Here is a 26,487-nt window from a genome sequence, read left to right on the forward strand (position 1 = left end):
TGGCATAGCCAGTGACGCCCACATCCCACAAACGAATCAGAAAAAAAGCAGATCTCTCTCAAGTTGATAAGAAGGAAGTAAAGACCTGAGATAAGGAGAGACACAAGATGTGTCGTAATGAAAGGTGTTCTGTAATTATCCAAGATCGGTAACAGCCACATGAACAAATATCTCATTGGTCAAGAAAGGCACGCACAGGACATGATAGTCACAGGGATGATCACGATTGGGTACTGGGAGGGGTTAATTGGATATGAGCCAGAAAGAAAGAGACCCTACCGGGCAGGATTTCACAGTAAAGAGAACCAGAAACAAGAAAACAAAGAGAAAAGACGAGAGAGAGAGGAAAACAAAGAGAAAAGGTCAAAGACCAAAATCCAGATCCAGAACTAATATGCCTGAGTTTGTCATAGTTTGCATGAAAGTTAATAAACCAGTTCTGACTTTGTTTCAATAAGAAGCTTCACAACTGAACTTTTGCCACAGTCCGATCCCATTGAGCACTGGTTTCAAATCTCATCCAAAAGACAGTATATCCAACACCGAGCATTAAAGTATCAGCTGAGATTATGGGCTCAAGCAGGGCTGAACCCAGAGCCTTCTGACTCCGAGGTGAGAATATTACTCAGTATGGGCGTGAAGCCAATTTACACTGAGCCCAAAAAATGTGAGAAGGAGAGGAGATTGCCCAGGCTTGTCTTGCTGCTGAAAATTGGTTAAAAATCTTCAAAGCCTCACGTCTCCGGAACACAGACATCGACGGGAAGACAGACTAAGTCGAGAAGAAAAAGATTCCCAGCAGCTAACTGGCGTTTTTTGAAGCTTTGATGCAACCCATTCAGAAAGTGGGCTCCAGTTCAATATATGCTCGCCTAGAAAGGCGTTTGGAACTGGTAAATGCACCATCCGTCTGTCTGCTTTCCTAGTGTTTTATAATTTGAAGTCGTGCATTCATCTTTTAAAATAGAAAGCTTACATGATAACATTAAACATCCAATCTCTCATGCAATGAACGGAAATGGTCACAAAAAATATCTGTTTGCAACAGTTACTGGCGTCCCCAACTAAACTACTGGTTTCCACAAGGTGGAGATGGGACTATTCAATCCTGTCAACTCTAATTGAGGAGTTTTGCATTAGATGGGACGCTCAAGGTAACGATTTCCTAAATCCCGGCGGATTAGAAGTGAACCTGGAGGGAGAAAGAGAGGGAGGGATTGGAGAGGGAGGGAAGAGGAGGGAGAGAGAGGAGAGGGAGTGAGGATTTGGAGGAGCCGGGAAGAGGGGAAATGGAGAGGAGGGAGGAATGGAGGAGCGGGAAGGAGGGGGATGAAGAGTGAGCGAGCGATGGATGTAATGAGAGTGAGGGATGAAGGGAGGACAAGGGCACAGTTTTTGGTGAGACCACATCTGGAACACAATGTGCAGTTTTGGTCTCCACAGTTAAGAATGGATATACTTGCATTGGAGGCAGGACAGCGAAGGTTTACTAAATCGGTCCCTGGGATGAGGGGGTTGTCCTACGCTGAGAGGCTGAGTAAATTGGGTCTGTATTCTCTGGAGTTTAGAAGAATGAGAGATGATCTCATTGAAACATACAAGACTCTGAAGGGGCTGGACAGGGCAGACACTGAGAGATTGTTTCCCCTGACTAGGGAATCTAGAACGCGGGAGGGGGGAGGCACAGTCTCAGGATAAGGGGACAACCATTTAGGGCCGAGATGAGGAGAAATTAATTCAGTCAAAGGACCGTGAATCTTTGGCATTCTCTACCCCAGATGGTTGCGGATGCTCTACTGTTGAATACATTTAAGGCAGGGAGAGATAGATTTTTGGTCTCTCAGGGAATCAAGAGATATGGCAAGCGGGCGGGAAAGTGGAGTTGAAGCCTCAGATCAGCCATGATGGCTTTGAATAGCGGAGCAGGCTCGATGGGCCATATAGTCTACTCCTGCTCCTATTTCTTGTGTTCTTGTGAGTACAGCATGGAGAGATTGAGGAATGGGGAGGACTTTTGAGAGATGGAGATAGACAGTGAGGGACAGGGGGGAATGAAGATGGGGAGAAAGCAGGACTGCAAAAAAAAACAGAATGAAGAAAGTGACAGTGAAAAAAAAAGTTAAAAACAAAACTGTAAATAACATTTTAAAAAACATTGCTTTGGTGAACTGGCTCCATTTTGTTTTACTGCTGTTGGGCGTTGAAAAGAATGTTTTTTTTGTAGTATATGGAATTATCGATCATTTCATGACGAGGCTCAAAAGGTTAAGGAGGAGTTACGGAAATAGACGGAGCAGCATGGGACATGAATCAAACTAACAAATGAGCAGCAAATCCAACAAGTAGCTCCAACTATGCGACTTAACCGACTAATCAGCCATTGATTCAGCGAAGGACAGCAGAAGCAGACATGGCCACAATTTATAGACAAAGGTCTGAGCTCATAGTTATCGCTGTGAAGGAATACTAACCCTTGATAAACAGAGTTAAGCAGGAATGGTATCACTGCCCTGCTCACAACTACAGGAGATCACTACTGCAGAGGAAGTCCTCGGACATGAAATGGACAAACAACAGATTTGTGTAAGGCATGGGATACTCTCGAGTTTTCAACGGAGGCACTTCTGTTGGAGCAGGGTGGAGGGATCTTTACACTGTATCTAACCCGTGCTGTACCTGCCCTGGGAGTGTTTGATGGGACAGTGTAGAGGGATCTTTACTCTGCGAGCCCAGTGCCATGGCGACATTTAAAAATATTATGACGCTCATGGTCTTGATAGCCCAGGGGTACATCAATAATGTCCCCAAGGCAGTGGGGTGGATGGGACGCAGCGAAGATAGTCTGGGAGACAGTGCCATCCAGAGGCATGGGACAGGTGCTACAGCATGTTAACCTGAGCTGTCGTGAGTTCTAGTGTGGGGGGTGGCCCCGAAGTTCAAGTACCCAAACCCAACTGATTCCGCAATCTCAATTATCCATATCAATGGGCAAAGCCGGACCCTGGCAGGCACCCCCCCCCCCCCACCACCACCACCACCACCCGACTGATCTCCACGCTGAACCGAAAACCACTCTCCCTGTGGGTCGCCCCCTCCCTCCGCCAAAGCCGTCCCGTCTCAAGACACGGGGTAGAGCCTACTCATTTTCTTGACACCGCTGGCGGGAGGTCACGTCTTTAACGGGTCAGCCGCCGTTTATCCGACGTCTCGACAAGCCCCCGTTTGTGCCCTTTTTATTCGTTCTCTCGTCGCTCTACCCTGAGCACGTTGCTTCCCTCACGGTAGTGACTGCGCCAGTCGGCAGACTGAGAGCGTGAAACCAGTCCACAGGCTCACATCCCAGTCGAGTTTATTGCCTGGAGAGGGCTGACGGCTGATTTTTATCCCGCACCCAGAACTCAGGGGTTACTCAAGCCACCCGCAGCCCTTACTACCATCTCTGTAACATCAGCCAATGAAGTTCCGACTCCGAACAATGTTACCCTCCTTTTGATTTCCTATGAGCTGTGGAGCTTACAGGAAAAAGAGGCACAGCTCTCTGAGTTTCACTTTCACAATTGCTGCAGAAGCAAATGCCAGTCTCTGATTGGACGTCCTAGCCTGCCAAACAGGTCATATGACACTAGAGTCTCTTGGAAGTTCAGCTACTTAATCGGCCTGGGGACGCAGACAGGGAGGTGAGTGTGTGTGTGTGTCTTACTGTATACCAGGAACAAACTTGCTTTTCAAATGGTCTCCACTTCCTGGTAAGATAATGTCTGTCCAGGATTGCTTTGCAAACGCAGTGAAATGCTCCCAAAAATAGGTGGCCAATTTCAGAAGGTGAGCTCGAACAGCTTTAACACCGGGAAACAATCTTTCTTGTTTCCTCGGGGGTCACGGGGTGCAATTTAATTGCAACACATACTCAGTGGAGTTTTCGGTATTTGTTAAAATGTTCAGTGTTTTAACACTGGTCAAAGCGGTTGCCAACAGTGATCGGTAAACTCTGTTTATAACTTTCAAGCAAAATACAGAGGATTGACCTTCGTTCCGATGAAAAGCCAAGCCCAAAATCTTCTCTTCGTCTCTTCCCTGGTTTGAGACAGCAAACAATCACTGCGGCAGGTTGTTGCACGCCAGCTCTTGCACGGTCCCAAACCGTCTGGTTGTTTTCCAAATGGATTCCTCCTTTTTAATCCACAGCTCGTGTTTTGTTCAGGGCTGCAGAAATGTAGCTATCAGCCGTACTGTGCTGGAAAGAGGGAGCGGCGCGGTCACGTTTGCACCGATCTCTGCCAACCAGAGCTCCACAGGAACTCAATGTCAGGAGAGGAGGGAGAAGGGGGGCAAGCAGCAGCTGACAGAATTGGAATCACAGACTTACAGCACAGAAGCTGACCAGTTGGCTGGCCGAGTCTATTAGTTCTCCCTCGACCACATTATCTGGCCATTGAGGCTTGTGGGAGCTTGCTGTGCACAAATTGGCTGTGTTTTTTTTTTATTTGTTTGTTGGATGTGGGCGTCACTGGCTAGGCCAGCATTTATTGCCCATCCCTAACTGCTCTTGAAATTAGTGGCTTGCTAGGCCATTTCAGAGGGCAGTTAAGAGACAACTACATTTAGTCACGTCGGCCAGACCAGGTAAGCATGGCAGATTTCCGTCCCTGAAGTACATTAGTGAACCGAATGGGTATTTTTTTTTTTTACAACAATCGACAACGGTTTCATCGTCACCATTAGATTAGCTTTCTAATTCCCAAATTAATTGATTCAAATTTCACCATCTGCCCTGGTGGGATTCGAACTCTATCCGCAGAACAGTAACCTAGGTCTCTGGGTTACTGGTCCAGTAATAACAGCCTTCTCAACTTGTCCTCCCACTTTCATAGATTTGTGTATGCACCCCCTTTAAAACGGTTCAGTTTATAATGACCCTCCTCATTCTTCCGATCAAAATGTAACTTTGCAGGAGACTCCAAACAGAAGAATGAGCGTCGATAAAACAAGAGCGAAAGGCCGAGCCCAGGAGAACGCCGGAGGCACACAGACAGACCAGGTGTCACATACGCTTCCAAGTGAAAAGCCTCACTCTTCCAGTCTCGCTTGTTCTGGTCCTGACAGGCAGGAGTCTCGAAGGTCCGCGTCATGTCTTTCAGAGAAGGAACAGCTCAAGCCATCAGTTAATCACACTGTCTGTATTGATGTAAGTGGGATACAATGTACGTTGAAAACAACACGGAGTGGAATGACTGAGACAACTGTAAGATAATTAAATCCACGCGATTAAATATATGCAGACCTACAAACTGCAGTAAGGGGGAGATGCCGTGTGTTACATATACATACGAGCTAGGAGCAGGCTGGAGGGGCCGAAAGGTCAGTGACAGGATGGAAGGTAGGAGAGATTCAATGACAAAAGGGATGATGGCGAAAGGCAAAAGGAGATGGTAACGGGGGACAAGTAAAGAAACAAAAGATGGGTCCAGAGGAGGTGTAAATGGCAACAGGTGCTGTCTGAAAAAAACAGGAAGGTTGGTAAATAGTGGGAAATTGCTGAAATCGATGTCGAGTCCGGAAGGCTGTAAAGTGCCTAATCGAAAGATGAGGTGCTGTTCCTTGAGCTTACAAGGAGCTTCACTGGAACAGTGCAGGAGGTCGAGGATAGAGGGGTCAGAGTGGGAATTGGGTGGAGAATTAAAATGACAGGTGACTGGAAGCTCGGGGCCGTGCTTGCAGACTGAACGGAGATGTTCTGCAGTTACCCAATCTGCATTTGGTTTCCCCAATGTAGAATGAGACCGCATTGTGACCAGCGAATAGAATCTATTCGTGTTGAAAGTGGCTGTTCTGGTCGTGGCTGTTGTACTGAGGCTATTTAATTTGCACAAGAAGCACGAGAGAAACAATCGATCTGGAAAAGTGTTACAAAGCAGCCGTTAACTCCATGTATTACGTCCCTTGCAGGCCGCTGCTGTTCAGGAGGGACGAGCAATTCCTTTCGTAACTCCAAACACGGAGGAGATCTGGAGACAAGACTGTGTGAAAATGCCGTTCTCGAACTTTAGCCTCCAAACCAAGATGAAATCAGGATTGGTAATGAAAGCTTTTGTCTAATAATCACTGACTGGGCATCAGCACTACTCCACACCATCAATGTTTAAGGCATAGCATATTCCGCTGTTTCTGTCTTCTGCTTTTGTCTGCCCACCTTCTGCAGGGCTCAATTCTTGCTGGAAATTTGGTCCCTAGCTGTCCGCCATTATCTCTTGCTTTTCTCATGAGTAGGTCTAGACCGTGAGTGCTGATGAGCTGTTTTACTCTGGCTAATGGCACTGCTGTGGGCCCTTTCCAGCCAGGGGTCACGCTGAGGGTAGGGGTCACAGGTCAGGGGTGGTAACCCTTGACCCTAATGACCTACTGCCTCTGCCAATAGGGCCTGATAGCCTACATCCTAGGGTCTTAAAGGAAGTGGCAGCGGAGATAGTGGATCCATTGGTTGAAATATTCCAAACTTCTCTGGACATGGGAAAGGTTCCAGTGGATTGGAAAAATGCTAATATAACGCCCTTATTCAAAAAGGGAGGGAGGTAGTAAGTAGGAAATTACAGACCAGTTGGTTTAATATCTGTCACTGGGAAATTGTTAGAGTCCATTATTAAGGAAGTAATAATCGGACATTTAGACAGTCAAAACGCAATCCATCAGAGTCAACATGGTTTTATGAAGGGCAAATTGTGTTTGACTAATTTGCTAGAGTTCTTCGAAGATGTAACAAGTAAAGTGGATAATGGGGATCCTGTAGATGTAGTATATCTGGACTTCCAGAAGGCATTTGATAAGATGCCGCACAAAAGGTTAACACACAAGGTAAGATCACATGGGGTTAGGGGCAATTGATTAGCTTGGATTCAGGATTGGCTAACCAACAGAAAACAGAGAGTCGGGATAAATGAGTCCTTTTCTAGTTGGCAAGACGTAACTATTGGGGTGCCAAAGGGTTCGGTCCTCGGGCCCCAACTATTTAAATTCTATATAGAAGGTACTTTAGCCAGATTTGCAGATGACACTAAAATAGGTGGCATAATAAGTTGCAATAATGAAATAAGAAATTTACAAATGGATATGGATAGGTTAGGAGAATGGGCCAAAATTTGGCAGATGGAGATTAACGTGGATAAGTGTGAGGTTATCCATTTTGGTCAGAAGAATAGAAAGGCAAATTATCTAAATGGAGACAAACTTCAGAGTGCTTCGGTGCAGAGGGATCTGGGTGTCCTGGTGCATGAATTGAAGAAAACTAGTATGCAGGTAATAAGGAAGGCAAATGGAATTTTGGCATTTATTGCTAAAGGAATAGAGTATAAAAGTAGGGAAGTGTTGCTGCAACTGTACAAGGCATTAGTGAGACTGCACCTGGAGTATTGCATGCAGTTTTGGTCCCCTTACTTGAGGAGGGATGTAGTTGCATTGGAGGCAGTTCAGAGGAGGTTCACTAGATTGATTCCAGAGATGAAGGGTTTGTCTTGTGAAGAGAGATTGAGCAGTTTAGGCCTTTACTCTCTAGAGTTTAGAAGAATGAGAGGAGATCGAATTGTGTTTATAAGATCATTAAGGGGATTGACAAAGTAGATGTAGAAAGGATGTTTCCTCTGGTGGGGCAATCCAGAATGAGAGGTCATAGTTTTAATATAAGGGGTAGCAGATTTAAAACAGAGATGAGGAGAAATTACTTCTCTCAAAGGGTCGTGAGTCTGTGGGATTCACTACCCCAGAGTGCGGTGGATGCTGGGACATTGAGTACATTTAAGGAGGAGATAGACAGATTTTTAATTAGCAAAAGGTTGAAGGGTTATGGAGAACGGACAGGAAAGTGGAGTTGAGGCCAAGATGAGATCAGCCACTATCATATTGAATGGCAGAGCAGACTCGAGGGGCTGAATTGCCGACTCCTGCTCCTCGTCATTAAGTTCCAATATGCACAGCGGGGAGACTGAAGAGCACAGCAACAGGAGGAGGCCATTCAGCCCCTCGAGCCCGGTCTGCCTGAGGTCCTATATCCCTTACCCAACTGAAGCAGCTGGCCTCTCCTTCTCAGGAGGATGGATTGGACACCGTCTCTGTCCTGGCTCGGATTGATACAGAGTATTGGGCTGATCTACTGCTCCGTGGCACAGTGGGTTTCATAGATGAGCCTCCTGTATTACTGGAGTTCACAGATAATGTTGGTCAGTCTTGTCAGAGGGACTGATCTACTGCGGAGCCATTTCAACCAGCTTGCCTCACGCTGTGCATTGATAGTCGTTTAGTAGCACAGAACACGAGTATTGCTGAAACCAGAGACATGTTGTCAAGGCTTTTCGTCTTGCACTCCTCAGGACAATCCACGAGAATAACCAACGTAAGGGAAAGCAACAACTTATAATACTGCACGAGAAGAGTGCTGATTTGGCAAATGATTGGTAGAGGCGTTGCCATGGCGAATGCACCAGCTCACGGTGACTGACACTTAACTGCCAAGCTTTGTTTACAGCTGTGCATTGACTGAGCCAATCCCAGCGCGCAGGCTTATGTGTATAGAGAGAGAGAGATGTTGCAAATCACAGCCCACTCATTGTCTTCCAGTGTCGTCATGAAGTGAAGGTCAGACGTTGGGAGGTTATTAAGGCGGCTCTGGACAACACGAAGTTTGAAACATCCAAGGACTTAGAGGTAATAGCGATGGCCGTTTTCCTGCCTCTTCGCTTAAACTGCCGTCTTGGTCAAGACTTCAGTTTAACAGTTGCACCAAACTATTACCCATTTTTACATCCCTTTCTTCAATCCCTATTTTGAATTGATGAACTGTCTGCTTATCATGATGAAGGATGTCAGTGCTGGGAAGAGAAACTTTCATTCCTGACACCAACATGGACTGGATGGGGCAAATGGCCTGTTTCTCCTTGTTGTAACAAGAGTACTGCTATCGCACGAGTGCGATTTGGTGTTGAGGGGGAAGAGAGTGCTAATGTGCTACGTTATTCCATCCCCAAGCTTTTTTTTCTTTAACTAGCTGCCGCTCGCGATAACATGGGCTCATGGGGGCGGCACAGTGGCGCAGTGGTTAGCACCGCAGCCTCACAGCTCCAGCGACCCGGGTTCAATTCTGGGTACTGCCTGTGTGGAGTTTGCAAGTTCTCCCTGTGTCTGCGTGGGTTTCCTCCGGGTGCTCCGGTTTCCTCCCACATGCCAAAGACTTGCAGGTTGATAGGTAAATTGGCCATTATAAATTGCCCCTAGTATAGGTAGGTGGTAGGGAAATATAGGGACAGGTGGGGATGTGGTAGGAATATGGGATTAGTGTAGGATTAGTATAAATGGGTGGTTGATGGTCGGCACAGACTCGGTGGGCCGAAGGGCCTGTTTCAGTGCTGTATCTCTAAACTAAAATAGCGCTGGAGGAATCTGGTTTCAGTCGAGCTGCACGAGGCAGAGGGCTGAACACGACAACAATGTACACAGTGCCGTTAACGTGGTCAAACATCCCACCACACTTCCCAAGAGCGTTAGCAAACCAAATTTAACACCAAGCCACATCAAGGGATATTGGCACGGGGAAGAGGTGGATTTTAAGGAGCTTCTGACAAGGTTAAGGGAGGGAATTCCAGAGCTTTTGAAGGCCAGTGGTGCAGCAATGGAAATCGGGGAGGCTGGATTTGGAGGAACATGAGGATGTGTGGAGTTTGGTTCAGTGTCTTTGGGAACCAACGTGTATTCATGCGGAGCTATCCTGCTGGGAATGAAATGGTTGGGTAGGATGAACGTAATGTACACGGTGTGTGGGTGTAGCAAGTGAGACTGGCCAAGTGGCCTTTCTCTCCTGTCCTTACCTGGCTATGGGTTGGAGAGCATGCTGAGTGGGTTAGGAGGCATTGGCAACTTCAGCGGGAGAGAACCACAGGCACCAGGACGTTTGTTTCGGTTTGATGTGGCTAACACTCCTTTCTGTTGGTCACACAGAATGCCATTAAGCAATACAATCAAAAATACGCCCACCTTTGGACATTTACAGGACTTTACAAGCACTTGGACCAGGTAAGTTCAACCCTTCTCGCGCATCTTCACCTTTGGAAAACGGTCAAAGTAAACCAGAACTAATAAAGTTTTGGCAGTAACTCCTGATGTGGGAGATGTTGTCGAGGGAGGATTCCAAATTCAACCCCTTATCTTTAGGTATTTAGCTGATCTTGGCTGAAGTCTAGAATAGGCCTCAGCACCTCTGGAACGGGGAGGGGTGGGGAGGGAAACTTTGGCAATTTGTGTGTGTGGTAAAGCACTTGGGGGTCATGGGTCACCGAAGCTTACTTGGCGTTTTCCCGGCATATCTTTTACCCAGGAACATTCGAGCGACTTCTGACCTTTTGGTTTCTTCACAATTAATTACAGTTACCCGGTGCGGAACGACAATATCTGCTGAGACAGCTCCTTCCAGAAATGGCAAAACTGGCTCTACGGTTACCAGATCTATGTTCCAAGGTTAGCACTAACCATCTATAGAGCAGGGTTCGTGCAAATAGATGGAGGGCTTGATACTGCATGCCTTAGATTTTCACAAGATGAACAAATGTAGAAATTAACAAGTGAGTCCTACTGGGGGCAGTAGTTAGACTAGCCTGGGTACTGGAAAGCCCTGAGACATGGGCAATGAGAAAGAACAAGATTGACCTGCGCAACTAGCAACAACTTTTATTTATATAGCACCTTTAACATAATAAAATGTCCTAAAGCCGTCACAGGAGCATTATAAAACAATGCATGACCGAGCCACAGGAGAGATTAGGTCAGATGACCAAAATTTTGGCCAAAGAGGTCGGTGTTTTTGCGAGTGGAAGCCTGTGACCGGTGGTGTACTGCAGAGATCGGTGCTGGGACCCTTGCTGTTTGTAGTGTACATTAATGATTTAGACGTGAATATAGGAGTAATGATTAAGTTCGCAGATGACACGAAAATTGGTGGCGTGTAAATAGTGAGGAGGAAATCCTTACATTACAGGACGATATAGATGGGCGGAGCAGTGGCAAATGGAATTTAATCCTGAAGTGAGAGATGATGCATTCTGGGTGGACTAACAAAGCAAGGGAATATACAATGGATGGTAGGACCCTAGGAAGTACAGAGGGACCTTGGTGTACTTGTCCATAGATCACTGAAGGCAGCAGCACAGGTAGATAAGGTGGTTAGGAAGGCATATGGGATACTTGTCTTTATCAGCCGAGGCATAGAATATAAGAGCAGGGAGGTTATGATGGAGCTGTATAAAACACTAGTTAGGCCACAGCTGGAGTACCGTGTACAGTTCTGGGCACCACACTATAGGAAGGAGGTGATTGCACTGGAGAGGGTGCAGAGGAGATTCACCAGGATGTTGCCTGGGCTGGAGCATTTCAGCTATGAAGAGAAACTGAATAGGCTAGGGTTGTTTTCCTTAGAACAGAGAAGGATGAGGGGGGACCTGATTGAGGTGTACAAAATTATGAGGGGCACTGATAGGTTAGATAGGAAGAAACTTTTTCCCTTAGCGGAGGGGGTCAAGAACCAGGGGGCATAGATTTAAGGCAAGGGGCAGGAGGTTTAAAGAGGATTTGAGTAAAAATTTTTTCACCCAGTGGTTGGTTGGAATCTGGAACACACTACATGAAGAGGTGGTCGAGACAGGAACCCTCAACATTTAAGTATTTTGATGAGCACTTGAAATGCCATAGCATACAAGACTACGTGCCAAGTGCGAGAAAATGGGATTAGAATAGTTAGGTGCTCAATGGCCGGCACAGACACGATGGACCGAAGGGCCTGTTTCTGTGCTGTATAACTATGGGGGTCTTGAAGGGGGAAAAGAGAGGCAGAGAGGTTTAGGGAGGGAATTCCAGAGCTTGATGGGAAGGGGGCGAGGCCATGGAGGGATTTGAAAACAAGGATGAGAATTTTAAAATCAAGGTGTTGCTTGACTGGAAGCACAGGGGAGATAGGGAAATGGTACTTGGTGCGAGTTAAGACACAAGTAGCAGAGTTTTGAATGACCTCAAGTTTACAGAAGGTAGAATGTGGGAGACCAGCCAGGAGTGCATTGGAATAGTCAAGTCTCGAGGTAGCGAAGGCATGGATGAGGGATTCAGCAGCGCAGGGATGGGTCGAAGTAGGGCTATGTTACGGAGGTGAAAATAGGCGGTCTTAGCAATGGTGCGGATAGGAGGTCAGGAGTTCATCTCGGGGTCAAATGTGACACCAAGGTTGTGAACTGACTGGATTAATCTCAGACTGTTGCCAGGGAGAGAGGGATGGAGGGATGGAGGGAATAGAGTTTGGAGCAGGGACCAAAAACAGTCTTCCCAACATTTAACTGAAGGAAATTTCTGCTCATCCAGTACTGGATGTCAGACGAGGTGGTGGGGGGGGGGGGGGGGGGGTCTAACATTTCCTAGCGATTCAATAATCTCCCAATGCTCACTACATAGACTACGGATGGAAAATGAGTTAACAGGCAGGAGAGCAACGAGGAGTCAATGTTTCCAGGACAGGCACGATGGGCCGAATGTCCTCTTTCTGTGTTGTACCTTCAGGGGAGGAAGGAAGACGACTTGCGGGGAGTTTTCAATGAAAGAAGCTGAAAATGGGACCAACAAAAATAACTTCAAGATGGGCGATCAGTTTTAGGGTATATTTAACCCCTTCACAGAAGAAAAGGGTCGGCCGTTTTGGTCCGAGATGAGGAGAAATTTCTTCACTCGGAGGGTTGGGAATCTTTGGAATTCTGGATGCTCAGTCCTCGAGTATATTCAAGATTTTTGGTAACTGAGGGAATTAAGGGATAGTGCAGGCAGGTGGAGATGAGGTTGAAGATCAGCTATGACCATACTGAATGGTGGAACAGGCTTGAGGGGCCAAATGGCCTACTCTTATTCCTTGTGATTCTTCGAGTGAGCTTACCTCTTCATTTCCTTGGTTTCAGCCCATTCCGCTCCTGAAGCGAGGGAAAAGCCAGGCCATCACTATGTCGCAGGAGCAGATTGCCTGCCTGCTGGCCAACGCATTCTTCTGCACTTTCCCCCATCGCAACAGCACACAACTGAATTCCGAGTACATTACCTTCCCAGACATCAACTTCAGCAGGTCAGCACTCATTGCGAGCAAAATGGAACCATAGTGTCTGGGAGGGGGGGGGGGGGGGGGTCTCGCAGTTGGCGTCTAGGCCCGGGCTGCTGATCCCTGCTAAAAGGTGCACAAGTGGGGTGACGGACGGGGGATACGGTCAGGTGCGCCCTCTGTGCGGGTATCTCCTCGCTGCTGGAGAAGTCTAGAGATTTTGGAAAACACGTCGAGGTGACCGCTTCAGAGGAACAAGCCCGAGACGCTGATATTACTCGTGACTGACCGCCTGTGGCAGTGCTCCCCAGGGCTTGGCTGGCAGGGGGGGCAAATCGCCTGCCTTCCAGTCAGGCCTACAGTTCCTTTTAGGCCACTGCCTGGGAAAATGGTCCAAGTGAGACTGATTGCTCAGCGAACTGGCCACCAGGCGTCAGGGGACGAAGTAGCTGGCTGTAGGCGGTCTCCCGGAGGCAGTGCTGCAGGGAGGCTGAGAGGCCTGTCTACCCGCGTTCAGGACCCAAGCCTGGAAGAAAGATGCTGCCCCGAGTCCTGCCTGATTATAGCGGGGAAAAAAAACAAAAAGAGCAGAAACTAACCGGGTTTTCTTTTCAGACTTCTGTTTCTTTGAAGCCTGAACGGATGTGCGTCGCAAGTAGAACTCCTTACCCGCGCCTACGCTTTTACAGTTTGTTAACACGCTCGGCAACTTTCTTGCCCACAGGTTATTCGCGAGATCTTCACAAAGAACGACTGAAAAACTGAAGACCATTTTCTGCTACTTCAGCATGGTTACAGAAAATAGTAAGTGCTGCATTTGAGTGGGCTGTCAGCTTCTAGGCTGCGATGATCGATCTTCTGTCTCGGCAGTATCTTAAAGCTGAGCCATCCCCAGGCAGAGAAAAAAAAAGATCAAATTGACCAAAGTGAAGCAATTTCTCCTCATCTCAGCCCTAAATGGCCGACCCCTTATTCTGAGGCTGTTACCCAGTGTTCGAGCTGGGGAAACACCCCCCACCCAGCATCTTCCCTGCCAAGTCCCTTCAGAATTTTATATATTTTTAAAAAACTATTTAATCAGCTTCCCTCTTAAAAGCTGCTATAGATTCCGCTACCTCAATATTTCTGTTGGATATTCCGTGTCCTAGAAACTATATACGTTATCCTAAACTCTCTCCCGCGATTGTTCTTAATTTTCCACCCCGTAATTACACAGTTACATCCTCCGGAGCAAAATCATTTTGGTTGCAGGTTAAATAAATACTAAAAGATCACAATGAGGAACCGGGAACAATTAGGTACGTCAGTCATTCGCGGTAGATTGCGGGACTAGGTGTATACTTTACCATGAATGAATGAATGAATGAATGAATGAATGGAAATCTTGTCGCCTGTCACGCTAGTTAACCCTAATCTGCACCTTCCCTCTGGTAGTGCCCACAGGATTGGTCACATTTCAGCGATGCTGCCTGCATGAGGCCGTCAAATGGAAAAGGTCAGTGAATTCAAAGTCCTTACCAATTTGTTTTCTGGGATCACAGAACGTTACACCGTGGGAGGCCATTCGGCCCCTCGTGCCTGTGCTGGCTCGGTTGAAGAGCTCTCCGACTGTCCTCACTCCTCCAGCTCTGCCAATCTTTCCTTTTTAAGTATTTATCCAATCCCCTTTTGAAAGTTACCATTGAATCTGCTTCCGTCGCCCTTTCAAGCAGAACATTTCAGATCATAATGGCTCGCTGTGGGTTTATTATTATTATTTTAAATTCTCATCTCCCCTCTGGTTCTTTAGTTGGATAAGCTGCCCTCCACAAGATGGGCTGGCAACGCATTGTCCAACCCTGCATTTGGACAGTGATCACAGGGGCTGCCTTTCAGTGGGCGACCTGTGTCAGGGGAGCCCAGGTGAGAATCCAGCAACTTCCAGCGACGGAAAAAAAAAAAAAAGAGGAGAGGTTCTTTGCGGGCGGCGAACTGCGCGCTCATTTTAAATCACGGGCTGTTTGGTTTCATGCTCAGTGCCTGCGTAACAGGGGTTTGGGTTCAATGATTGTTTCTGTTTGCTGCAGATCTCAGTGCAAGCTGACGCAACTTCAAGTCTGCCAAGAGGGAAGGATAGAAGAGGAGGGATGTGACTTGCTGCAGGTATCTTAGAACTGGTGCCCGCTAAGGCTCAACACCCACCAATTCTAGAATGTCAACCCCACTGTTTGCCCATGACTATGCCCGTCTCTTCTCTGTGTGCTCCTGGTCTCAACCACCCTTCCTGCTAACCGATGCGTATATATGTTCAAGAAAACAATATGCTTTCAAAAATTCATTGGGAGACACACTTTTTGGGCACTTCAAGGCTTGAAAAGGTATGACATGTATGTGAATTATTAAAGGGAAAGACAGACAGTATTCTGGCCTTTTATGAATCCCTGATTTTAATCGCTCTACCCTTGGAGGCCGTGCCTACAGCTGCCTGGACCCTAAGCTCTGGAATTTCATCCCTAAAATTCTCCTCTCTGCCTCTCCTTAGGCTTGAGCACATAATCAAAGCTGATGCTCCCAGTGCGGTACTGAGGGAGTGCTGCACTGACGGCGGTGCTGACTTTCGGATGAGAGGTTAAACTGAGGCCCCCCTGTCTGCCCTCTCGGGTGGATGTAAAAGATCCCATGGCACGATTTCAAAGAGGAGCAGGGCAGTCCTCCCCGGTGTCCTGGGCCAATATTTATCCCTCAACCAACAGCACAAAATAACAGACGATATGGGAATTATCACAGTGCTGTTTGTGGGAGCTTGCTGCGCGCAAATTGGCTGCTGCGTTTCCCACATTACACCAGTGACGACACTTGAGAAGTACTTGGTTGGCTGTAAAGTGCTTTGGGAGGTCCGGCGCTGTATAGATGCAGGGCTTTCCTTTTTTTTTGTTAAAAAAGGGACCCAGATACTGAAACGTGGTTATTTAGTACAAAGCTCACAAACCATCTCCACTTCCATGCGGTTTTCCGTCCTGCGGTGATGCGTGCTGTGACCGGTGTGCCTCTTGGTTCCTAGGTGGATTTTGCCGCACCAATGGTGGGCGGTGGCGTTCTTAGCTCGGGACTTGTCCAGGAGGAAATCCGATTCCTCATCAACCCGGAGCTGATCGCTGCACGTCTCTTCACTGAAAAACTGGAAGACAACGAATGTCTACTTGTTACTGGTGAGGATTCAGTGCTGTTAACATGGTTACTTTACACAGTGAGCAGCAACAAATCTCCCCCCGCCCCCGTCAGCATCCGAACATACAAATTAGGAGCAGGAGTAGGCCACGCGGCCCATCAAGCCTGCTCCGCCAGTCAACAAGATCATGGCTGATCTGATTGTAATCTCAACTCCACATTCCCGCCTACCCCCGATAACCTTTCACCCCCTCCCCTTGCTCATCAAGAATCTATCTACCTCTGCCTTAAAAATATTCAAAGACTCTGCTTCCACCGCCTTTTGAGGAAGAGAATTCCAAAGACTCCCCACCCTCGGAGAGAAAAAATGTCTCCTCATCTCTGTCTTAAATGGGTGACCCCTTATTTTTAAACAGTGACCCCTAGTTCTAGATCCTCCCACAAGGGGAAACATCCTTTCCACATCCACCCTGTCAAGACCCCTCAGAATCTTATACGTTTCAATCAAGTTGCCTCTTACTCTTCTAAACTACAGCGGATACAAGCCTAGCCTGTCCAACTTTTCCTTATCAGACAACCCTCCCATTCCAGGTATTAGTCTGGTAAACCTTCTCTGAACTGCTTCCAACACATTTATGACCTTTCTTAAATAAAGAGACCAATACTGTAGACAGTACTCCAGATGTGGTCTCACCAATGCCCTGTATAACTGAAGCATAAACTTTTGTATTCAATTCCCCTCGCAATAAATGATAATATTCTAGTAGCTTTCCTCATTACTTGCTGTACCTGCATACTTTCTTTTGGGCCTCCTTATCTCGAGAGACAATGGATATGCGCCTGGAGGTGGTCAGTGGTTTGTGAAGCAGCGCCTGGAGTGGCTATAAAGGCCAATTCTGGAGTGACAGGCTCTTCCACAGGTGCTGCAGAGAAATTTGTTTGTTGGGGCTGTTGCACAGTTGGCTCTCCCCTTGCGCCTCTGTCTTTTTTCCTGCCAACTACTAAGTCTCTTCGACTCGCCACAATTTAGCCCTGTCTTTATGGCTGCCCGCCAGCTCTGGCGAATGCTGGCAACTGACTCCCACGACTTGTGATCAATGTCACACGATTTCATGTCGCGTTTGCAGACGTCTTTATAACGGAGACATGGACGGCCGGTGGGTCTGATACCAGTGGCGAGCTCGCTGTACAATGTGTCTTTGGGGATCCTGCCATCTTCCATGCGGCTCACATGGCCAAGCCATCTCAAGCGCCGCTGACTCAGTAGTGTGTATAAGCTGGGGGTGTTGGCCGCTTCGAGGACTTCTGTGTTGGAGATATAGTCCTGCCACCTGATGCCAAGTATTCTCCGAAGGCAGCGAAGATGGAATGAATTGAGACGTCGCTCTTGGCTGGCATACGTTGTCCAGGCCTCGCTGCCGTAGAGCAAGGTACTGAGGACACAGGCCTGATACACTCGGACTTTTGTGTTCCGTGTCAGTGCGCCATTTTCCCACACTCTCTTGGCCAGTCTGAACATAGCAGTGGAAGCCTTACCCATGCGCTTGTTGATTTCTGCATCTAGAGACAGGTTACTGGTGATAGTTGAGCCTAGGTAGGTGAACTCTTGAACCACTTCCAGAGCGTGGTCGCCAATATTGATGGATGGAGCATTTCTGACATCCTGCCCCATGATGTTCGTTTTCTTGAGGCTGATGGTTAGGCCAAATTCATTGCAGGCAGACGCAAACCTGTCGATGAGACTCTGCAGGCATTCTTCAGTGTGAGATGTTAAAGCAGCATCGTCAGCAAAGAGGAGTTCTCTGATGAGGACTTTCCGTACTTTGGACTTCGCTCTTAGACGGGCAAGGTTGAACAACCTGCCCCCTGATCTTGTGTGGAGGAAAATTCCTTCTTCAGAGGATTTGAACGCATGTGAAAGCAGCAGGGAGAAGAAAATCCCAAAAAGTGTGGGTGCGAGAACACAGCCCTGTTTCACACCACTCAGGATAGGAAAGGGCTCTGATGAGGAGCCACCATGTTGAATTGTGCCTTTCATATTGTCATGGAATGAGGTGATGATACTTAGTAGCTTTGGTGGACATCCGATCTTTTCTAGTAGTCTGAAGAGACCACGTCTGCTGACGAGGTCAAAGGCTTTGGTGAGATCAATGAAAGCAATGTAGAGGGGCATCTGTTGTTCACGGCATTTCTCCTGTATCTGACGAAGGGAGAACAGCTGTACCTGCATACTAACCTTTTGCGATTCATGCACTAGGACACCCAGATCCCTCTGCATCTCAGAGCTCTGCAATCTCTCACCATTTAGATAATATGCTTCTTTTTTACTCTTCCTGCCAAAATGGACAATTTCACATTTTCCCACATTATACTCCATTTGCCAGATCTTTGTCCACTCACTTAACCTATCCATATCCCTTTGTAGCCTCCTTATGTCCCCTTCACCACTTACTTTCCCACCTACCTTTGTGCCGTCCGCAGATTCGGAATCGGGGAGAACTCGGGCTCTGAACTAAAAACTCAGATCAGCAGTCAGCACCTGAAAGGGAACAACAACAGGGTTAGCATTCGGATGAGGGTCCATTGTCACTGCATCTAGTGACTAACCCACCAGGAACGTTTTCAGCACTCCCATTTCGGTTTCTTTCCAGCAGTAATTTTGGCATCAGTTTTTCTGGATTCAGTGCTCCATTCAGGCGGATTTTACAATGGGTGGCAGGGGGCGAGCGCAGCTCCAAATCTCTGAAAACTGCTCGAAACAAACAACGAACCCTGGCAAAGCTCCAAGATTATCAATAAGTGGCTGCCGGCCTTTGTACTTATGCTCTTCCTCTGTGTGATGGCTGTTGTGTTATTTTCAGTGAGTTTTATGTGCATTCACAGGATGTGGCCCCCATACTATTTATTGCCGATTCCTAGTTACCCTATACAGCTCAGTGGCCATCTCCGAGTCAGCTATGTTGCTGTGACTCTGGAGCCAGTTTACGCTGAATTCCAAATCTCAGGTTACTCTGGTGCGATTTGAACCCACATCTCCCCAGGCCAAGGGTCACTAGTCCATTAACATAACCACTATGCTGCTGCTACCCTGACACAGGGGAAGGAAAGAAAGAAAAAAAAAAACAAACAGCTGGACGTGTGCGGACCTGCGGCCGTCGGCTTGGGCTCAGCCGCGATGCCTTCCACAGTCAAATAGCTTGTCAGCACTCTCACTTAAAGAGTGGTCAGTCGGATGAGGTATTGGGAGGGCAAGTTAATCCCTGAGGCGCAGCTAACAAGAGTGACCGATTCCGGGGAAATGCCACTGATAACCAAATCATCTGACTTCTAGGAGCACAGCGGTACAGTGACTATGGTGGATATAGCGACTCATACAGATGGCTGAGATATCACAATGACGAGACTCCAAGGTGAGTGAGACTCCGTGCAGGTGGAGAAACATGGTGCGCGCACGTAGGCCAGTTCTCCCAGCAGCCTGGCCAGCCTACCTCCCTCCCTCCCTCCCTCGAGTGCCACCGGCGAAAGGGGATTGGAGCGGTTCTCGGCCAGATCGCTGCTCGTGGGATCTTGCTTTGTACGGACGAGCTGCTGTGTCTGCCCACTAAGGGCATGGCGGCTCAGAAGTGTCACTCCAAGTGGCTCAGCCGCTTTTGTTTTTTAAAAAAAATTAAAATGGGAATTGTGTTGTGCCGGCTTGGAGTTGGATGGGTTTTATATAAATTTTAAGAAAAAAATTATTGACCTGGTCGGGATTTTGACGGGTTGCCAATCATTAATCACCAAGCTTGCCGCGTTGGAAAGCAGCGGCTGGCTTCTTTGCAAATATTCATGGCCTTTCCATTTCTCTAGGGACCCGTGGCTGCGACGTCACACGCAAATCGTGGCCATTGATGCCATCAACTTTCAGAACCCCGCGGACCAGTACAAACCTCATTACTTAGAGAGGGAGCTGAATAAGGTAATCCGGCGGTCACAACAAACCCCCGGAAACTGGCCGACGCAACTCGAAATGGATGCAAAAACGGGCGAGCCGACCAGCTTAAAAAGGATGACAGGTTGTGGTGGGAACGCGCGCACAGCAGGACTGTAGCGGGAAGAGCCCACGGGTTATAGCTCCTGATACTAACTACAACAGATTCAGAGGGGGGGGCAGAGCCACTTCTGTAGTTGTTCTGTAGGTTAGACTAATGCCATCCCAGTGGCATGAATAAAGCAGGGCACTGCGCTTCCACAGCGGATGGTGCAAAGACATCCATTTGCAAAAAGGGGAGACATTTTACTTAAAATACTTAAAAGGCATGAGATAAGACTGTGGAATTGCATTGCCTGTACTTCTGCTCTCGACCTGCAAGCGTGGCTTGATGTTGCTGTTCTAATCCCTACCAAAAAGGATCCTTGCCCCATATGGTATCGAACCACAGAAATCTTTGGTTTGATCCCTGGTCTCTGTTTGCGGGGGGGGAAGGTGCTCGGCTGGGCTGCTGTTGCTGCTTTCCAGGCCACTGGGCTAGGGAGGGAATGCCGTCCAGCATTCCCCCACTCCTGACTGCTGTCCAGTCAGCCGCTGCCGGACGGTACTCGCGTGGGGATGCCAGATTTTGGTGGGGGGGGGAGGCTGCGATGCCCGCCCCTGCCGAATAGCCAGCCGGCGCCTCGCCGTCCGGGCTCTCGGGTGAAGACTCGAGCACCAGGCGGAGGGTCCGACAACGGTGGTGAGCAGGTACCCAGCCGGTCAGGAATAAACTGGAAGGTGAAAAGGAATCTCCCATTGCAATTTTGTTGCTGTGATCTCTTCCCAAGGCCTACTGCGGATTTTCCTGCCACGTGATACCAGCCTGGCGCCATTCGGCCGTCGCCACGGGCAACTGGGGCTGCGGTGCTTACAAAGGGGATGCAAAGCTGAAAGGTAGGATGGTTAAAACTGCTCATTATCGCGTGGCTGTTTGAGAGAGCTTGCTGTGCGCAAATTGGCTGCTGCGCCTGCCGCATGACGACACGAAAAGTGCTTCGGGACATTTTGAGGCCGGGAGAGGCGCTCTGTCAATTTCTTTCGCCTCAAATGGGGCGCGCAACCGTTTGAACCCACTGCGTGCTTGACAGCTCAACGCTCGGTTGTCGTGCCAGCGAGCTGCAGCTGGTGGAGCCACTGAGTCACTCAGACATTGCTCAGCTCAGCACTGCCACCTGGTGGCACTGGAGCAGAGAAGCAGATGGAGATGCCTCCCCCACACAAACCTCCCTCAGCTCTGTCCTGAATGTAAAACAAAAAAAAACTCAAGACACAAAGACTCAGGCATTTCCATCCTGCGGGAACAATTCGAGAAATATTCATTTTGAGAGTTCATTAGTACCCTTGCAATCCAATGAGGCCAATTAGCAACAACAGATGGCTCCAGCACTGATGTGCTGTACCTTGTGGTCTCCTTTTGTACCGAAATTATGGCCGATTTCTCCACCGATCTGTTTTCACAGCACTCATTCAGATTATGGCCGCTGCCCAGGCACAGAGGGATGTGCTGTATTTCACCTTCGGGGACAGTACCTTGACGAGAAGCCTGTCTGAAATGCATCAGCTTTTGCAAAGGATGGATGTGAGAGTGGGTGAGTAGTTCCTGAGCAACTACATGGGGGAGGGTGAACCGTGTGAGGTCAGAGGTGACAAGCAATCACTTGGCTGAAGGCAGGAATTATTTACCCGACTCCCCACTCCCGAAGGCGCCGACGCATGTCAAAGAGGGAGACTGTGGGTGTAGGAGGGGATGGGCCAGAATCAGCCTGAGCTCTTGGTCGACATTACGTCTGTGCAGATGTAGACATGTTAAAAAGGTTAGAAGCAGGTACAGCTGCGAAGCCCCACACAGTCGAATAGTCCACCAGGACTTGCTGCCCAAGCACATATTAAACACGCTGCTCTGGCATAAGGAAGGAGGCTGCGGCTAAGATTGTACCCCAGCGGCAGTACCTGTGGGCGAGAAGGGGGGGGGGGCAAACTCGGTGTTAGAAGCCCTTCCTAGTTTCCTGGTCACAGTGCAATGCCAGTTACATCTGCGGGTTCTCAGTCTGCTGCTTTTCCCCTCCCACAGGTCAACTTTACAACCTCTTGGAGAAGTACTCGAGGCACGATTCTGGAATAAGAAAGGGCCGGGATCTCTACGAGTTCATTCAGAGCAGTCTGAACTGTTTAAAGGGACGAATCTGATCACTGGCTACAGACAAGGGGGTCCGGTTTAAAAAAAGGGACAGCTAATGACCGAGAAAAAGCCCAGCACACTGATCGAAGACAGGATCTCATTTATAATTCAATCCTCAGATCAGTCGGATTCTTAAAACAGTGAAAAATCAGGGGCTGTGGATTTATGAAGCAAACAGTAACACTCCTTAAACATGCACTTAAAAGAGGCAACTGAGTTTTACTGGTTTAGTCGAGGACCAAGACACGTCACAGCTTAAACCCTGTGGAATCCTAGGTATCTGTATAAACACCAACCTTTTTCTTACCCTCTCAACTTAATAATTCACCTATTTCTGCATTACGATTATACAGAAGTTAAACTACAATCCCATGTAAGGTGAATTTCAGTGAGCTTGCCCCTTACCTATAATTTTAGTTTTGTTCGCTTCATGAGTTTTTCCCCATTCTGTTAAAGAGTCCCCCTTCCTCTGTTTCCTTATCGATGGTTTCACTCAGCTATTCTGTCCAGTTGAATCTTCGATTGTTTCGGTACCAGGTCAGCAGGGACGAGCTGAAGCTGCTGTCTGCCCTACGTGCATTTCCTCAGATTCCTAGGGAGGGCCTTGGTACATGACGGACGGATTAGATGTTTGAAAAGTCCCTGTCTGCCCCCTCAGATTTGAAGGGCAGCGTCTGCGCAGATGTACAGACATGTTAAAGGTAGAATCAGGCGTGGCCGCGAAGCCCCACGTGGTCGAATAGCCCACCTGCACTTTTGAAGGAGGGCAGCGGAAGTCTCCTCAGTGCCTTGGCCAACATTCCTCAGGCAACTAAAATAAAAGCAAAATACAGCGGATGCTGGAAATCTGAAATAAAAACAGAAAAGGGCTGGAAATACTCAGCAGGTCAGGCAGCATCTGTGGAGAGAGAAGCAGAGTTAACGTTGCAGGTCAGTGACCCTTCATCAGAACAGTCCTTTAAAAAGAGGCCCAGCAGTACCACGCTAGATTGAATCCTGTCCTGGTCTGTCTGTAAGTGAGCATCCTAGCCTGCATAATATAGTGAAGAACACGTGTGGCGCTGGGGTTGGTAGCAGTTTGGGCGGACAAGTGAAGGGAATCACGCAGGGGAGTGGGACTAGGCGAGTTGCTCTTGCAGAGAGCCAACACAGACATGACGGGCCAAATGGCCTCCTTATCTGCTGTAGCCAATGCAATATGATGGAGTGTTACAACCATTCAGTACACCTAATCCCTTGTGCAAAAATGTCTCCAAGGGTAAATGCCCTTTGTGCGACACACTGCAGAGACAGGCCATGAAGGTCCCAGGTCTGACCCTTGATGGGAGTTGGGGGCATTTGATTCCCTGAGTGCGGGCGGGGAATAAAAAAAAAAAAGCTCTCAATTCCGGATCACAATCCAGCATCGTAAAGTCTGCAATGCTTGAAAACTGGGCACAAGCAGAATTCGATTGTACCCCAATCTGGTACTTCCCCCCCCCAGTAAACTCATGCTCATTGACCTCTCCTAGGTTGAACAGGGTTGGCAGCAGAGGGTGGGGGGGGGGGGGGGGGGGTGCGAGTGCGTGAGACCGAAGATTAATTTTGTCCCAGATCTCAAGCTAAAAAATAAAGACCCTCTAAAAGGCATGAAGTTCTGAAAGGCGATAAGCCACGTAACCAGCCTCAGTCATTCACGCAGCAAGTCTGTGCACAACCCACAACCTGCTTGTTAGTCATGCAGAGATCTGGCGGTAACGCCAATGTACAACAGAAAATTTTGCTATAGGCTCCGACAACCTGAAAGGTTAACTCGGCCCATTGAGTTAATCCGACTTTTTACAGAGCAATGCAGAGTCAGTCCCACTCACATCCCCCCCCTGAATCTCTTACCCAAAACCTTCGATCTGTGACCTCTAGTCCTTGTAACATTTGTTAATGGGACGTTTTTCCTTTGTCTAACTTATCTAAGCCTGTGATAATGTTTATGTTTAGTTTAGAGATACAGCACTGAAACAGGCCCTTCGGCCCACCGAGTCTGTGCCGACCATCAACCACCCATTTATACTAATCCTACACTAATCCCATATTCTTACCACATCCCAACCTGTCCCTATATTTTCCCTACCTATACTAGGGGCAATTTATAATGGCCAATTTACCGACCAACCTGCAAGTATTTTGGCTTGTGGGAGGAAACCGGAGCACCCGGAGGAAACCCACGCAGACACAGGGAGAACTTGCAAACTCCACACAGGCAGTACCCAGAATTGAATCCGGGTCGCTGGAGCTGTGAGGCTGCGGTGCTAACCACTGCGCCGCCCTGCACATCTCTATTAAACCTCCCCTTCAATATCCTTTGCTCAAAGGAGATCGCACATGACACTCGACTTAGTGCAGAAACAGGCACGTGAGCCTGTATTAAAGTCACAAACAGGAGGCAGCCTCACAGATTTCAAAAAGATCCTGGCAAAACACTTGCTAAAACTGCAAACAAGAGTTGACGTGCATTAAAAACTGAATCGTCTGCCAAGGGAGACATGCGGGTTAGGGTCTGGGTGCCAGCTGATCCTTGCTGCCAAAACATTCAACGGATTATGTTAAAATGACTTTGATAACATGCAGTCGTGTGAGACTTTAGATCATTTTGGATTGTTGCTTCCATCGAGCCAGTACGTCAGTTAGCACAACACTGCACACAGTCTGGTTGCGGCCACCTGGAAAACAAATGGCTCCTTACCCCGCCTCACACCCACAGCCCACAGGGTAAAAAGATCACCGAGCATTCCCCCTGCACTCCCCCCCCCGATACTTTTCACTGGTAAATGCCCCCTCCCTTTCAAAACCTCCTCCTTAAAACACACTCTCAACCCTATGGACTTCTCCAAATACCACCCCACTTCCGGCCTCTCGTTGCTATCCGGGTCCTTGAACAAGTTCTCTTCTCTTCTGCCCACCCGCTCCAGAGCCTTGGGCCATTCCCCTTGTTCCAATTCCACCCCCCCCCCACCACCCCCACCCCCCCTTCTATGTTGGACCATTCCACTCTCCCTCTCCCCCACACTCTAGAACCTTGGTCCGCTCCACTTTCTTCAAAGCACTGTACAAGTGGATTCTGGCGCTCCTGGACCAACTCGCGAGAATTTTCAAGACAAAACTCTTGCGTGAGGAGAACGTCTTTTATTGATGAAGCTATATTCAGTTGAAAACTTTTGTTTGTACCAAAATAAATAAATCAGTTTTTCTACTGCGCAGTTTCAAGAAGTGGTCATTGAGATAAAACTCCTCCACAGATAGGTGAAAGAAACATTGTCATCTTGATTTTGGCACAGGCTGAAAGTGCAATGCCTTCTCCAAACGATAACCAGTTAAAGTCCTGGACACAACTAATGTAGCAGTGGAGGGTGGGGGGGTGGGGAGGGGGGGGGGTGGAAAGCTAAAATCGGAACGTGATCCAGCCATCGACCGGGAGTTAGCCCACAGCTAGTTCAGAAATAGAAAAATTCCTTATTCACAAAATTTACAAACCACACCTTAGTACTTCAACTGCTCGGTTAAACTAAACAATACATTAAAAGGTGGAGCGGTTGAAGCAAAAGCACGCCCGTGGCCTGTTTATACAGAGCGGTTCTCGGTTTCATAATTCCTGTACTGAATCGAGGTATTCGTTTTTTCTCTATCTGAAATAAATGCCGCAGAAACAAGCCTCTCCCACCAATTGTACAGTTAGATCTCAGTAGCATGCACAGCCTAGTCCCCAAGAGTAAGGACGGAAGATGAAGTTTCAGATGTCGAGTGGATCCAAGGAAAGGTACTAATTGTCCAGGTTCTTGAAGGTGTCCAGATTAAAGCTGGCCTCGAGGAACCTCTTGAGCTCATGCAAGTGAGTGTTCTTGTTACCTGTGGCTGGGGCCGAGGCTGGCTCACGACCGGCATACCTGCCAAGGAGAGAAAGACCAATCAGTTAACAAGTACCTCGAGCTGCCCCCTGACACACAGGATGAAATTCAGCTCTGGTCGCAAGAGCCTCAAGGTGAATGGAGCTTGGCAGCCCCGAGCTGGTTCAGAAGG

At 48.1% G+C, this 26,487-nt stretch overlaps 2 protein-coding genes across 8 annotated transcripts in view; one reads left to right on the forward strand and one right to left on the reverse strand.

The window, feature by feature from the left end:
• On the forward strand, positions 1-25,663 carry LOC137357044 (poly(ADP-ribose) glycohydrolase-like). 6 transcript variants are annotated; one of them, XM_068023001.1, is made up of 17 exons: positions 902-1,154; positions 2,225-2,433; positions 4,952-5,185; positions 5,947-6,075; positions 8,605-8,691; positions 9,979-10,053; positions 10,405-10,494; positions 12,966-13,126; positions 13,824-13,903; positions 14,534-14,594; positions 15,166-15,241; positions 16,140-16,287; positions 19,578-19,656; positions 20,096-20,204; positions 21,047-21,152; positions 21,719-21,847; positions 22,330-25,663. In XM_068023001.1, exons 3-17 carry the CDS (start codon positions 4,970-4,972, stop codon positions 22,443-22,445), a joined length of 1,662 nt encoding a protein of 553 aa, XP_067879102.1. In that variant the 5' UTR covers positions 902-1,154; positions 2,225-2,433; positions 4,952-4,969; the 3' UTR covers positions 22,446-25,663. The 6 variants fall into 6 exon arrangements, with proteins under 6 accessions (XP_067879097.1, XP_067879102.1, XP_067879103.1 ...); XM_068022996.1 differs by lacking the exons at positions 902-1,154; positions 2,225-2,433 and adding an exon at positions 1-893; XM_068023002.1 differs by lacking the exon at positions 2,225-2,433.
• The window catches only part of LOC137357043 (2-oxoglutarate dehydrogenase complex component E1), a 30,335-nt gene continuing 29,429 nt past the window's right edge, over positions 25,582-26,487 (reverse strand). For both annotated transcript variants that reach the window (XM_068022993.1, XM_068022994.1), the window contains one exon: positions 25,582-26,354. In XM_068022993.1, coding sequence (XP_067879094.1) covers positions 26,231-26,354 — 124 coding nt within the window. In that variant the 3' untranslated portion in view covers positions 25,582-26,230. The remainder of the gene's footprint in view (positions 26,355-26,487) is intronic.

The sequence above is a fragment of the Heterodontus francisci genome, chromosome 47 (genome assembly GCF_036365525.1).
Source record: "Heterodontus francisci isolate sHetFra1 chromosome 47, sHetFra1.hap1, whole genome shotgun sequence".
Lineage (NCBI taxonomy): Eukaryota > Metazoa > Chordata > Chondrichthyes > Heterodontiformes > Heterodontidae > Heterodontus > Heterodontus francisci.

Excerpts from the sequence above, each read along its gene's own strand:
- LOC137357044 (XM_068022995.1), top strand. The coding sequence starts at position 2,497 with ATGGTATCACTGCCCTGCTCACAACTACAGGAGATCACTACTGCAGAG. Across the intron at positions 10,054-10,404 it reads TTTACAAGCACTTGGACCAG|TTACCCGGTGCGGAACGACA; the intron begins GTAAGTTCAACC and ends AATTAATTACAG. Across the intron at positions 13,904-14,533 it reads CAGCATGGTTACAGAAAATA|TGCCCACAGGATTGGTCACA; the intron begins GTAAGTGCTGCA and ends TCCCTCTGGTAG.